Source organism: Boleophthalmus pectinirostris, unplaced genomic scaffold (genome assembly GCF_026225935.1).
Source record: "Boleophthalmus pectinirostris isolate CB_2022bp ecotype Guang Dong unplaced genomic scaffold, ASM2622593v1 HiC_scaffold_16, whole genome shotgun sequence".
NCBI classification, from domain to species: Eukaryota; Metazoa; Chordata; class Actinopteri; order Gobiiformes; family Gobiidae; genus Boleophthalmus; species Boleophthalmus pectinirostris.
In genome coordinates, this window is record NW_026571095.1 from 8,926,263 (window position 1) to 8,940,293 (window position 14,031).

Below are 14,031 nucleotides of genomic sequence, written 5' to 3' on the forward strand. Positions count from 1 at the left end.
TTGAATTGTTTTATTACATTTTATTGTAATGGAGCATAGGATATACAAGCATTTTAACATTAAATAACACATGTACATGGTTAGCTATTACTTTCTCAGTGCTTTTATTTGAAAAGACTTAACTTCAAATCAGGATCTCAGTAGCTTTGTAAAGGTAGTTTATCAGACTGCTTACTTCAACACACAGCCACACAATACATCTTTTCATGAATAATCCATAGTTATGTTATGGTAAAACATACTTTAATTATCTACACAAGAACAAGCCATAACATAATGAAACAACCCCAAACAAAATGGTCAAGACTCGACTGACTCGACTTGACCACTACTCTAACATTTGAGCCAGTCTGATGTCACTGTCAGGCTGGAAAATTATTCTTTGATGAAATGAATGAACAGAATCAGCCATAGTCAGGCCAATGTGTGAAGACTCATGTTGACAGTGTCTCGAGCGTTAAACAGAACTGCAGTGCAAACGCCAAGGACACAAACGATGACTGTGAAAGACATAACACAACTCATACTCCCATATGAGTTGCACTGAAATGATGGAAGGCTTCTTAAAAACTTTTCTCCTAACCACTTCCAAGTATCAAAGAGACAGCCAAGTAAGAAACTATTTAGAAAAAAAAGTATAAACCAAAAATATCTTTTGATTTATTATAAACAAAAGCACTGACACTTTTGGATTGGAGGTCTAAAGGTTTCAAAGTAAAACTCATCTGAATCTGACAAATCAAATCAGAACATGTATAATTCCGGACATTGCTCCCAAAACAACATTTTGAAATATCGACTTCACCACACAATCACTTATTCTCTGTTTCATAAGTTAACCATCTGATGCTAACCACTCCAGGTAGCCTCAAAATGGAATGATGTGCTAGCTTTGGGCTTGGTGTACATTGCCACACAAATGTCCACATTAGTAAGACTGGCAAACGGGTGCAGCTTGCCTTATATTTGAGGATTTACTTTTTCTGGTAGCGCTTTTCACTGATCTGAGTGACTGGCTTTCCCACTGAACTGTAGCTGTAGGTCTGAGTGGACAGCTTGGTTTTAAAACTGTGCTGGCCGCCCTCCACTCTCTGCACCTCGGAGCAGTATGATGGCTTCACCTCCAGCTTGGCCTGCGTCACCTGAATGGGGATGTGCCTCTCCGTGCTGGTGTGAGGGTGAGAGGAGGAAGTGGAGGAGGAGGAAGAGGAGAAGAAGCTGCCGGACAGGTGATCTCTGAAGCGGTTGAAGAGGCCGCTGCGCTGCCTCTGGGCTGTGACTGGACGACCTACATTCAGGAGCACAGGTTGACCCACAGACGAGCCCCCGATCTCCCTCTGTAACACGGAGATCTCGCAGGGCTTCTCCACAGGGGTGCTGCCAGAGCCTGATGTCCCATACGTCTCACCTTCTCCAGGAACATAATCTTCTAAGTCCTCCAAAGTCAAAACCTTCTCTTTTGGGGCTTGTTTTGGAGAGTCCTCGTCCTCCACTAGAATAACGGTCTCTTTGTCCTCCTGGTCATCGCTGTCTTCGTTGGGTGCGTTCAGGACGGTGGACAGCTCCAGAGGTTCAGTGGGCACTGGCTGTGGCGGGACACTGCCCTGCTCCTGCTCCCAGGACAGAGCCTGAGCCTGGGCCTGCTCCACCAGCTTGTTGTTGGAGTTGTTGACATTGGGGTTTTCGGGCATACCTCTCTTGGGTCTTGAGGGGGTCCCAGCACGTTCAGAGCCGGCCGGGGAGAGACCTCTTCTCCGGGACAGGCGAGGAGACTTGTTCACCTTGTACTCTATGACCTCCTCCACCTCCACCCAGCGTGGTCGGCTCTCCTCGCTCTGCGTTACGTACACTGTGGGGATGGTGGTCTTCCTCGGGGTAAGGACCCTCCTGGCCCGAGCTCCAGCAGCAGGTTCAGGGGTGGAGGTCTCAGAACGGTGCCCAGCAACGAGGGCTGCTCCTGGAGACCGGTGCCTCCTCATGCGGGGGTTCTTCACCACTGTGGTGATGGTCTCCTCACTGTGAGCAAGAGAGAACAAGCATATACGTAGTTACTTAAAAGTTAAAAGTAAAGTAACACTGAATATTGAAAAAACTATGTTTGTCTGGAAAATTCTACAGCATGGCATTAAATGCATCTATCTTCATGGAGACAACCATGTCAAGTTACAGGTCAGATCTGTCAGCGTGGCAAGGCTGCTTATAATAAGAAAAAAATGTCTTGTAACTTGTAACTCCATAAGTGTAAGACAGATCAGGTAAAGCAATAATATCTCCATAGAGACAGACAGGTGACATACCATTCATTAGCAATATTACAGAGTACACCTTTAAGAATTATTATTTTATTATTATTTAAGTCTTAATTTCACAAACCTTTGTGGACCTGTGTACACTAAGAAATATAGCTTTTTAATTTGACAGTGACACTAGGGCCACAGCACCCAGGCGCCAACAGCTCATCTCACCAGACTGTGGTAAACTCATTCACACTGTTCCCTCAAATCTCATGCATATGCCACAATATACACACACATTTTCCTACTGCTCTACTTACATGATGATGGTTTTCCTGGGTATTTTAGTCTCCTGTTCCGTGACTACAATAGAAAGCAGAGACACAAAGAGAACTTAGAGGCCTAACCAAAAATCAGTGTAAAATATAACACTGATTTTTATTTATTTTTTTTACCTTCAATAGCGATGGCTTGATCTCCAGAGCGAGTCACAACTGTAGGGAGAACTAAATCAGCAGCACACTTTGCAGAGCCGAGACGATTAGACAACTAGAAACACAAAGAAAATTATGAATAAAAATCACTTTGCAATCACAAAACAATTACATATCTGTGTGGTGAAGGGACCAGCACTTGCTCGTCTCCATGGAAATGTTATTGCTTTGCCTAGAATGTTCCACAGTATGGTATTAAACTTCTCTATCTCTCATGGCAGCAAGCAGGTAGTATCAGCCTCTCAGGTCTGTATATGTATACAAAGGTTTGTGTATTTCAGGTATAAAAACACTAGTACTACTTGTACTACTGATACATGCTAGAAAATAGATACAAATAGATCACTTTAAAGCCCTACTGCAAAACATTCTAGGCAAAACAATATTTTCATAGTGACATAATAACCAGAAAAGTTACATAGTGTGGAGATGTATTTGAGTCTTACCTCACACTCGTAGTGTCCAAGGTCTCTCTCTGTTGGATTTTTAATGACCAGAACCACCACTCCACTCCTCATCTCACTGTACGTCTGGTACTTCTCCTGGTCAGTGAGCAGCCTGCCCTCTCTGAACCATCTACATCACACAGGAGTGACAGCATAAGCAACAAGAATCCAAACCTCCTTGACAAGCCTGATCTCGTCAGATCTCAGAAGTAAAGCAGGGCTGGGCCTGGTTAGTACTTAGATAGGAAACGACTGAGAATACCAGATGACACACTGGGGCACCAGTGGCAAAAAAAATGTTATTGTGCCCTTAAGCAAGAGTGTTGGTGGTAGTCGGAGGGGCGAATGGTACCTCACTTCCGCTGGTGTACAACAGGGCAGCTGTGGCTACAATAGTATCTTAACACCACTAACTGTGGAATGAATGAATAATGCATATTGGTATTATTAATAATTAATAGTCCATATGGTCAGAAAAATTTGAAGATATGGAGCAAGACACAAATGTCAAAATAATTTACATATATTCAAGTTACCAAAGTACTACCTACCTTTGACATCACACTACTTGAGCTTACCTGATCTTAGGAGAAGGAGCACTCTGTATGACACATGTGAACTGAGCATCCTCCCCGGCATAGAACACAGCATTCCTCATTTTGTTCACGAAGCGAGGAGGAACTACAAAGACAAACATGACAATAATCTCAGGAGCACAGGTTGTGTGTGTGTGTATGTGTGTATGTGTATACGTGTGAGTGGTTTTGGGGCGTACCCTGCACAGTGATCTTGCCCAGTGTGCTGGCATTGCCCGCCGGGCTGGAGGCGAAGCACATGTACTGCCCTGAGTCGTCTGCGCTCATATTGTCCAGGATGAGCGTGCACGAGCCGTCTGGGTCCTCGATGATGATGTGGTGAGGGTCTGCCTCCACTGCACGCCCATCTGCACCACAAGATTACAGCAGCAGGCATTTTAAAATTCAGATTATGACCAATAATAATCCAAATCTTGAGTGAGGCCCACAAATTGCTGTGGTAAAGTTTAGTAATTAACTTTTCCATTTCTAAAAATAATAACAACATGTATTTGTTGCATAATTTAGCAGCCATTCCAAATTTTTATGTAAGGAGATGATTGCTTTGCTTTATTTTACTAAGTATACTGGTCAAACTGAAGTCAACCCCCCGAAAACAAAACAAAAAAAGATCTTGTATCATTTTCATCATAAACAATAAAATAAAACAGTACCTTTGTACCAGGTGACCACAGGTTTGGGCGCCCCGGTCACTTTGCATGCAAGTTTCACTGTTTGTCCCAGCTCTGCTGTACAGTTGGCAAGGATCTCATCAAAGTCAGGAGGGCCTACACACAAACAAATACATTAAACACAGTGAAACCACATTAGCCTGTAGTTTTATGTGACATATGTGGGGCTGCACTGACTCCACGCGGGCAGGCTGTATCTCTGCTGAAGCTCGCGGAGGTCTCGGAGCCATGAGTTTTTGATGTTGACGGTGCGCGCCTGCAGAGTGTACTTCCTCATTGAGTCCTCACGCTCGTGCCAGATCTCAAACGCCCTCTCGTCTCCCTCCACTGTCTCATTTACGTCCATGTTGTTCAGCTATAAACACATAAACACACAAGTGATCCTGCTGAACACATGAAGGGGTGAAATTAAAGAGGACAATTGACTTTTATTATGAGCTTTTAACTGGTTTGTACTGGTTTTCTCTCACAATTTATATGACCCCATGTTGTATTTTGATTGATTCTTGATTCATGTCCTGCATTTGAAACTTAAACATTCAGAAAATGTCAGTTTTCACCTACCCCCCATTCTCTGCCCACTGCCCTGTGGCTTATAACTTATTATAAAACTGAAAGAGTCAGGGGTCATAGGTGTAGGTTTCAAAAATGTCACATTGCAATTTTTCAATTAAAAACAAAAAAACATTCAATGAAAAATCTTGCTACAGTGAAATTCCACAATAAACAAAATGTGTAAGTTATAGATAACACTAAACACTCTAAAAGAGCATAATATTTACTTAATAAATCTCTTACCTTCATCATGTTTTTGAACACATAAGTCTGTGTGTCTGTGTTGCTCTCTCTCTTGGGTTTGCAGATCACACAGTAGTTCTTGAAGAGGAAAACGTGACGATGATGACCCCTAGAGGATGACCTGATACCGGGCGCTCCCTCCCACACTTGGAATGGACCCTATTGAACAAAACAGTCATAGTAAAATAACCATAAGTGTTTTATAAATACTAACTAAAATCAGTATAATAGCATACCAATTAACAATTAGTATGTGTGTATGACAGACTAAAAGAAAAGAGAAGTAAAAAGTAAAAAAAAATGTTTGCACTGAAAAAATGACTCTGATTTGCTCTGGAGGAAGCCCTACCCCTGTTTGTTTCCATGGCCTTTGGCCATAATTAATATGGTATTGTATGTTTTATCTCCATGGAGAATATTCCGAAGTAACATTTGAACTTTCTATTTCCATACAGACATGCTGCCTCCAGAAAGTTACATACTCTCCCTTTAAGTATTAACACCTGTCTGATTGGCTCTCCCAGCACTTCCAGCGTGGCAGGGTAGTTCTCAATCAGAGACACGTGGTGAGTGTTGTCTGAGCGCTGGGGCAGGGCAGACACCATGGCATAGGCCTCCTCCAGCAGACAGCAGTTCTGACCGTTCTTCGCCTTGTTTCGAATCAGCTCCTGAAAACAGCAGAAAAATACATTTATTTTACTTTTGAAATTGAAGTAAAAAAAGTGAAAATAATATTGTTAGTTGCTGATTGTAGCCATGACCTTGAGAACTGCCTTGTATTTCTGAATCCTCTCCAGCGGCTGTTGGAGATGGGCGTTGATGCTTCGTACAGGAGGGCCATTGGGGTCGGCATTGGCTTGTTCACTCTCAGTATACTCCTAAAACAGAGATAAAATAAATATACAAAAATTAAACCATATCATTTAGTTTTTAGGGGTTATTTTTTTGCATTTCAGAGACAAGAAACACATTCACAGTGGATATTTTTAATATAACCTGCTTGAGGCCCACATAGATGATGTTGCCATTTCCTGAATTCCTTAAAAATCATTGGAGTTTTTTCTGATCATGGTCTCTCTGACTATCCATATCAGATTTTGAGTTTTACATGCCATTTAAATTATCTTAGAATCAGATAATAATTAGTGTGAATGTGAGCAAAGTGATAGGTGATGGTTGGAGACTCAGTCAAATTTGCCACATCTGAATCAGCACCACTTAAGTTTTGTGTCAGTTTCTAAATGTCCTTTATGAGACTAGGCTATAATTTTACATGTCATTTAAATGATCCTAGAGGTTCAGAAATCAGATAATAATCAGTGTGCATGTGAATAAAGTCAGTGATTGATGGTGGTTGGAGAGGCAGCATAACTTGCCACATCTGTATCAACGCCACTTTCAACCACTTAGGTAGTAACTGAAAGGGGCAAGTGTCTTGCCCAAGGACACTTTTTTTCCCTCATATGCCTATAATAAAGGCTTCTTTGTAGGCTTCCAGAAGTTTTTTGACCGTTTCAAAATTTTCAAAAGCCATTTCCTTTAAGATTTTCATTTTTCTCATTTTGGATTATCATTTGATTTTCCAGACATGAGATTTTATTTTGAAGATTGGTGTTTTTCAATTTCAGTTGTGCATTTTCGTCATTATAATCAAGACTTTGGACTAATTGCAGGTGGCAACAAGCAGGTGACCAACCCCCCAACCAAAAACTGACATAATGCACCTTCAAATATGATCAAAAACCTTAGTAATCTCCAGAAGTACCTTAAAGAAACGGTGAATAGTTTTATCACTGACAGTGGCCTCGGCTCGGCTCTGGCCCACCAGGTACTGCAGATACTTCTCAAAGCCCTCCTTATTCTTCAGGAAGCACATGGCCACATCATCATCAGTCTCACACTCGTTCAACTTGGGGAGGAATGCTCTGGAAAAATCACAAAGCAACAGGTTCATTCCAACAGTTCTGATTTATAATCAAATATAATGGCACGCTGAGAGAGGTTACCTGTTGTGGAAGACTTTAATGTCCTGGATGTTCCTGAATATGGTGTCCTTGTTGTCAGTGACATCTGGCGGGGCATCAGGGCTTTCTGCATGTTTCAGGTGGTGAGAGGTGAAGAAGTCTACCTCTTTGATAAACTGGGATTCTGAGTTTATCAAGTCCTGGATCAGTTGGCTGAAAACAGAAAATATATGAATCAGTTGTGTTTTTGGTTATTTATCACCATGAAAATTCCTTATAAAGTAAATATGACTTACAATAGCTTCCTCTTATATTCGCCCTCAGACACCTCCTCTACATGGGCCTCGGGAAGATCACCAGAATCAGCAGAGAGCTTTAAACAAATTATTTAATAGTTTAGGTTTACAAACTCCTACCCAGTTTTTTTGTTATGCAATATAGTAAAATCTATTTTGCTTCAGAACAATTATATTTTAAAAGCAGCTCTTAGCATCAGAACGAGACTGCTGTGTGCTGTCTCATCTAATTATAAAGCATTATAAAGTGCAGGAAGTGCACTGTTAGCATGCTCGCAGTCACATGACAGCAAAAGACAATCTTGAAACATTTTCAAGATAGTGCCTTTAATACCTTGTCTAAAAACTTTATTCCTACAACTAACTATAAAGTTTTTTACCACAAGTTCAGTTTATAATTCATATTTTAGTGAACTCTCTGAACTGAAATTTCCAGATTGTGTGATGATAGAAGTAGTCTGTTTTATCTCATCAGTGACTCACTTTGAGCTTCCTGTCGAGGTAGGCAGGAGAGACCCAGCCTTGTCTGGACGGTGTTGTTTTGGTGGGTTTGGTCCTGACCAGCCATTTTAGAGGATGAGCAGAGTCCAGCACCTCCACGTACTGGCCCTCCTTCAGCGAGATGGACTCTTTACTCGCGATGGTCGGGTTGTAGTCTGCTGTCGCCACGTAGATATCAAACATCTAGAAAAAGAGATTACATGATACAATACAGGATAACTGCTCTGTTGCTTTTAAAGGGTCCATAACTATTTTCAGATCTATGTTATAATGTTGTTTCCTCATCCAAAACGGAGTGGTGTTTTGTTTCACTCACACATGTTTAACACTCAAACCCTGCATAATATAGCTGAAAACACTCTGTTTGACCTTGTGATGTCATGTGGTAATACAGGAAGTGTTCCACTGTGTTTTTAAACTCCATACACCTTCACAAAAATCAGGTAGGTAGCTTTTAACTTGAAAACTGCCGCTTCATGACATCATAAGGTGGAACAGGGCATTTTAAACTTTGGAGATATAGACAATGCAGGATTACTCAAACATGTGTGAATGAAACAAAGCACAACTCCGGGTATGTTTGTGAGGAGATAAAAACATTCTAACATGGCTAAAAACTCACAAGAGACAATTTTGTGTAACATGCTTTTAATGAACAGGTTACGTTTCAGCTCACCTCTCCGCGGGCATCTCCCTCGTCAGACTCAGAGGAGGAGTCAGCGATGAGGGAAGCGGGTCTGGAGCGACCATGATGGGGCGTGGCTGAGGGGGTTTTGGTTTCATCATCACTATCGGCACCAGGGACCCGCAAAGAGGCTGCACGTTACAGGGACAGTTTAAATGGGACTGACATTACACTATTTAAGACTTTGTTTGTTTGCAAAGCAAATCAAATGTAGTCTTTGCCATATCACTGTATTACTTTGCTATGAGCCAGAAGCAGCTTTATAGGCAGATTAATAAAAATACTACAGTAGCATTTTAGCTTTATGTTTTTAGCCAATGCAGTGTTAGTAGTACAGTGGACTGAGTAAGAGAGTAGTAAAAACACACATGCCTTTCTGCACACAATGTCCTTTAGATTGCAGTCCAAACCTATGTAAAAATATAAAGAGGACATTAACATGCAAAACATGCACAGGTAAAAATGTGTGCATGATTGTGGGACATGTTCTAGCTTTGTCCAGCAAATATATCCTTTACATGAAAGGAAATATTAATGTATCTCAGTTAACAGCCCAGGTATTTAGTAGCTGCAGTGAAAAGCACATAGTGAGGCCAGTGCACTGGGATACATACTGGTGTTTTTGGGCCAAGATTTCATCCACTGGAGCACTTCCTGATTCTGTGAGCTGTCTGAATAACACATTGATTCAATGAGTGGGCACTGATTTGTAACTAATGGATGATTGGTGAATGATGTATTCATGAAGCACAGGACTCATGTGGTCTTAGAAGCTTTACTGTTAGCTGCATTTCTTCGGTCCTTAGACTTGTTTTATGTTTTAATAGAAAGAGGGTTTATGTCAAACTAATTAAGGTAATGTGTAATTCAGCACTGTAAACTATTACCATTACAACTCACATTTTTATACCTGCCAAATATCCAAGGACCACATAAATGCAGAAGCATTTGTCAAGCAGCCATACTAAATCTTATCAACAGGATTGTAAATTCTCATTCAAAAACAAAAGATGTTACACATCTGTTTGTTTATTGTTTTGAATGACAGTGAATCCCTATGATGCATTATTATTGCATGTAGCAGTGCCAGAAGCAAAGCTATTCAAGCATATTGACAAGATACAATCTAAATATATAAACCAGAAATGACAGAATCCATTTCTGTAACATGAGCTGAACATGAAAGTTAGAGTAACACAAGAGTTAACATTTATTATACACAAAACTTTCATAAAACAACATTTAAATATAGTTACACGTTATTCAGAAAAAAAAGTGGATTGGACTTGTTAGGGGGTGAGAGACAGAGAAGAGCAGAGAGTGTGTTTGTACCTTGTGAAATTTTGGCAGACACCATTTCAGTGATCTGAGAGGTCAGTTTCATGAGGAACTCCTCAGTGCCGACTTCACCCAAGAACGGTATTCTTGCCTCTGATGACACAAGGAAGTGAGAAAATATACAATATATCATGTTTTTGTTTAGAATATCGAGAGTAATTATTTTATACCTTTTGGTCTGACCGCTTCCTCCTCTGGGGGACTAACTGTAATTCCAAGGACCCTAAGAATCAAATTTATCAAAATAATTTAATGGAATATCCACAGTGACTTGAATGATTTCATACTGTGTAGAATAAGAGACACTTACTCTGTTGGTTTGGCTTCTTTCTTTGGCTGTGGTGCTAAAAAGGATATTAACAAATTTATAAATGTATCAGAGGGAAAAAAAAGTAAATGTCATTAAAGGATGCATATTATGCTATTTTCTGATCTACACAGTATTATAATTGTTATAATTGTTTCCTTGTCATAAACATACCTGGAGTTGTGTTTTGTTTCACACATGTTAAACACACATATCCTACACATTTAGGCTAAGTTCTTGTTTCAAACAGGAAACACTCACACAAGATGTGCTCTACTGTGTTTTTAAACTCCATTTGCATAATTTCAACCATGGAACTGTCAATCTCTACTGAACTAAAGGTAAAAGCTAGCTGTTAACTTGAAACCTACCACTTCATGACATCACAGGGTGGAACAGAGCATTTTGAGCTTTGGAGATATGACAGACTAATAATAAGGGATTACTCAAACATGTGTGAATGAAACAAAAGACAACTCAGGGTATGTTTCTGATGCAGCACCAACATTATAACATGACTAAAAGCTCAAAAAGAGTCCATTTTTGTGTACTAGTGGACCTTTAAACTTACTGTCATCCACCTCGAGGTGAGCAGTGCAGATGGACTGTCCTGCTTTATTTGTGGCGATACAGGTGTAGGCCCCGGTGTATTCTGTGCCCACGTCCATTAAGATGAGACTGTGCTGACGCCCGGAGCTGGCAATTTTAAACCCTTTGGTCTCAGGTTTGATCCACAACACATCCTCAACGGACTCCTCTTTGAGCCAGTTTACAGTAGGAGTGGGAGAGCCTACAACCATTCAAATCAAATGTAATTATTGCGGAATTATGCATATTTGGGTTTAAAAGTGCACTATGTAACTTGTTTGGCAGAGTATCCGCCACCTGCTTGTGGTTTTATAGAGCTCAAGATTGTGACATTATACAATCAGAAGATTGACTTAGCCTAATGTTATACCAGTGGAGATTATAAAATGATAAATGCTTAAGTTAGCATTCATTCAAAAGTATTCTGACACTATTACAGGGTTCAGATGGCATCACAATATACTATAGGCCAGTCATATTTAAGACAGATGGGGTCACCTAAAATGGATATTGTTAAAATGCAGATTTTTGTTGTAATAAAAGAAGTTAATAGGTCTAGTAACAAACAGAAATCATTAGGTTCAACATTTGCAAATTTACCTTCAGTTACCTTTATTTTATGGCAGTACAATGTTATTATTAAAATGGAAAACTGTCTCTTGCCCCCCATCTGGGAGATTAACATCATCATATTCTAGAATCTAAAAACCACCAATAAAACAATAATAGATTTACCAGAAGTGATCCAGCAGTTGCTCCACCATGCTTTTGTTTAATTTTTAATGTTGTTTGGGCTAAGTATCTCTATGAGCATTTTGTATTACTACCAGATAGATAGAGAATTTCCACAGTAACAGTAATTTATTTGACATTCCATCCCAAATTCTAATGCTTTGCTCAGAAAGCTCCACAATATGGCATTTAACATATCTATTTAGAATTGATTCTGCTGTGTTTTTATTGTTCAAAGATACCTTGAAAAACATGCATTCTGATTGTGAAGGGGCAGGGTCATCTCTCCCCAGATCTGACCTGTAACATGGCCTGCTGGCATTACCGGCTTGTCTCCATGGAGATAGATATGTCTAATGTAATACTATGAATAAATCCACAACATCTCTATGGATAAAAGCAGGTGGCGTAACCGCTACCAGAAAAAAATGGATGCAATAAACCTTTAATGTACAAGCACAACAAACCTTCCACTTTGACAGACAGGGTAATGCTGGCTCCTTGCTTGACCTTTCTGTTGGGGAACCTCTCGATAAATCGTGGAGGCACCAGTGGTACTTTGGGGTCCTTCTTATCTTGAGGAAGCATCTCTCCAGGATCTAATTAAAAATATCAGACATTAAAATAAAAAATAAAAAAAAATAGTAAAAAGTAGTCTGGGATTAATTCTTGTTTCCATACTCAGCACTAGAAGACGAGCAGAGGAGTAGGCAGATCCGGCTGCATTGCTGATGAAGGCAGAGTACTCGCCCATGTCTTCTTTAGCCACCTCTACAATCTCCACACCATGAACATCTCTCTCAGCCAGTAGAGCCACTCTCTTCGAAGAACGCAGAGGCTGGCCATCTTTGAACCAGTACACTCTGGGTTTGGGGAATCCTAAAGCAGATATGATTAGAGAGGAGGACATTTCAGTGTTTGTAGTTATAACTTACTGTATATTAAATAAGTTTAAGTTCATACCCTTTACTCTGAGTTGCATCTTGACGATAGGTGAACCTGGGCTGACGTGGATGTCGTGCAGCTCCTCCACCACCTGAGGGAGCTGGTCATCTTCAGTGACAGACTCAAAGGTTTCTGTTTCCCTGTTTGCATATTGAGGAAAAACATTACTAAAAAAATCACACATACAATGCACCCTATAGTTTTATGTGAGTTTGGCATGAGGGATAATAATTCTTGTTTTTATTCTCTAGGCAGCAGTAAACAGATCAGTCCTCAAATGTGAAATGTGCTAAAATATCATAGTTAAGATTCAAGTATCACACAAAAGGTGCACGCAAGTCATTACAAAAGGGCATCACTTTATACCATCATTATATTATATTATATTGTATATTATATTATATTATATTGTATTATATTATATTATATTGTATTATATTATATTATATTATATTATATTATATTACATTATATTATATTATTTTTTCTCATGAAGTTTAAAAACATGAACGAGATTTACTGTCCATGTGGTAAATAATGTGGTAAAAAATGCTAAATGTTATGATAAGGTTACAGCTAATGAAACTTCAGAAATATAATCTCAATCAAGATTTTTAACTCAATATGTACATGTATATGTATATGCATATGCAAATGTATATGTATATGTATATGTATATGCATATGCATATGTATATGTACATGTGTTGCATGTTTTAAAAGCAACAGTTGTGATAATATTATGATTGAATTAAATTTTATAGCTTCTCTATTCTGGGTCAAAATGTTAAAATTTTTTTCCTCCTACCGGGAAGTGTCCTTTGCACTGACATAAGAAGACGTCTCTGTGGCGTCTGCTGCGGTGTCATAATCTGAGCTGCAAGACACTGTAGAAACAGAACTATTTTCAGATCAAACTGCAGTAGTGAAGTATCCATGTGTGCATATGTGTAACCTGTACTTACCATCCACCCTGAGTTCGGCTTTGGTTGCCGTGATACCACTGCTATTCTCAGCGGTGCAGCGGTACACGCCCATGTCCGAGGGCAGCACTGAGGTGATGATGAGCTGGTGGCACCCCTCCTGGTCCTCATTGATCATGTAGTGGTCATTCTCCTCCAACAGTTTGCCGTCTTTGTACCATTTCACGGCGGGAGCGGGTTTTCCGATCACCACACAGTCGAAGCTCACTGGGTATCCATCAGGAACATCTTGGCTCTGCAGCTCGGTTAGGAAGACTGGAGCAGCTGGGGAGAAATTGTTAGAAAGAAATAAGAGATTCGCAAGCTTACTGATGTGAAATATCGATGAAGAATATTTAGAATAATTGAGATAACATTTTCTACAGATTTCTATAGATTGAGCTGTACAAAATCAGAACGCTACACACTCTCTTTATCTAGCTGCTAGTTAGTTGCTAGTCTGCAATTGGCCAA

At 39.9% G+C, this 14,031-nt stretch overlaps 1 protein-coding gene across 1 annotated transcript in view; it reads right to left on the reverse strand.

The window, feature by feature from the left end:
* Positions 1-5: 5 nt before the first annotated feature.
* Positions 6-14,031, reverse strand: part of obscnb (obscurin, cytoskeletal calmodulin and titin-interacting RhoGEF b) — a 71,689-nt gene continuing 57,663 nt past the window's right edge. Inside the window, 26 exon segments of the mRNA XM_055152164.1 lie at positions 6-2,016; positions 2,555-2,597; positions 2,690-2,783; positions 3,175-3,304; positions 3,753-3,855; positions 3,950-4,117; positions 4,424-4,537; positions 4,619-4,796; positions 5,240-5,398; positions 5,743-5,907; positions 6,001-6,117; positions 7,005-7,164; positions 7,246-7,416; positions 7,500-7,576; positions 7,983-8,183; positions 8,677-8,816; positions 9,300-9,356; positions 10,018-10,116; positions 10,194-10,246; positions 10,334-10,367; positions 10,902-11,120; positions 12,118-12,249; positions 12,332-12,529; positions 12,614-12,735; positions 13,404-13,482; positions 13,561-13,842. Coding sequence (XP_055008139.1) covers positions 975-2,016; positions 2,555-2,597; positions 2,690-2,783; positions 3,175-3,304; positions 3,753-3,855; positions 3,950-4,117; positions 4,424-4,537; positions 4,619-4,796; positions 5,240-5,398; positions 5,743-5,907; positions 6,001-6,117; positions 7,005-7,164; positions 7,246-7,416; positions 7,500-7,576; positions 7,983-8,183; positions 8,677-8,816; positions 9,300-9,356; positions 10,018-10,116; positions 10,194-10,246; positions 10,334-10,367; positions 10,902-11,120; positions 12,118-12,249; positions 12,332-12,529; positions 12,614-12,735; positions 13,404-13,482; positions 13,561-13,842 — 4,337 coding nt within the window. The 3' untranslated portion in view covers positions 6-974.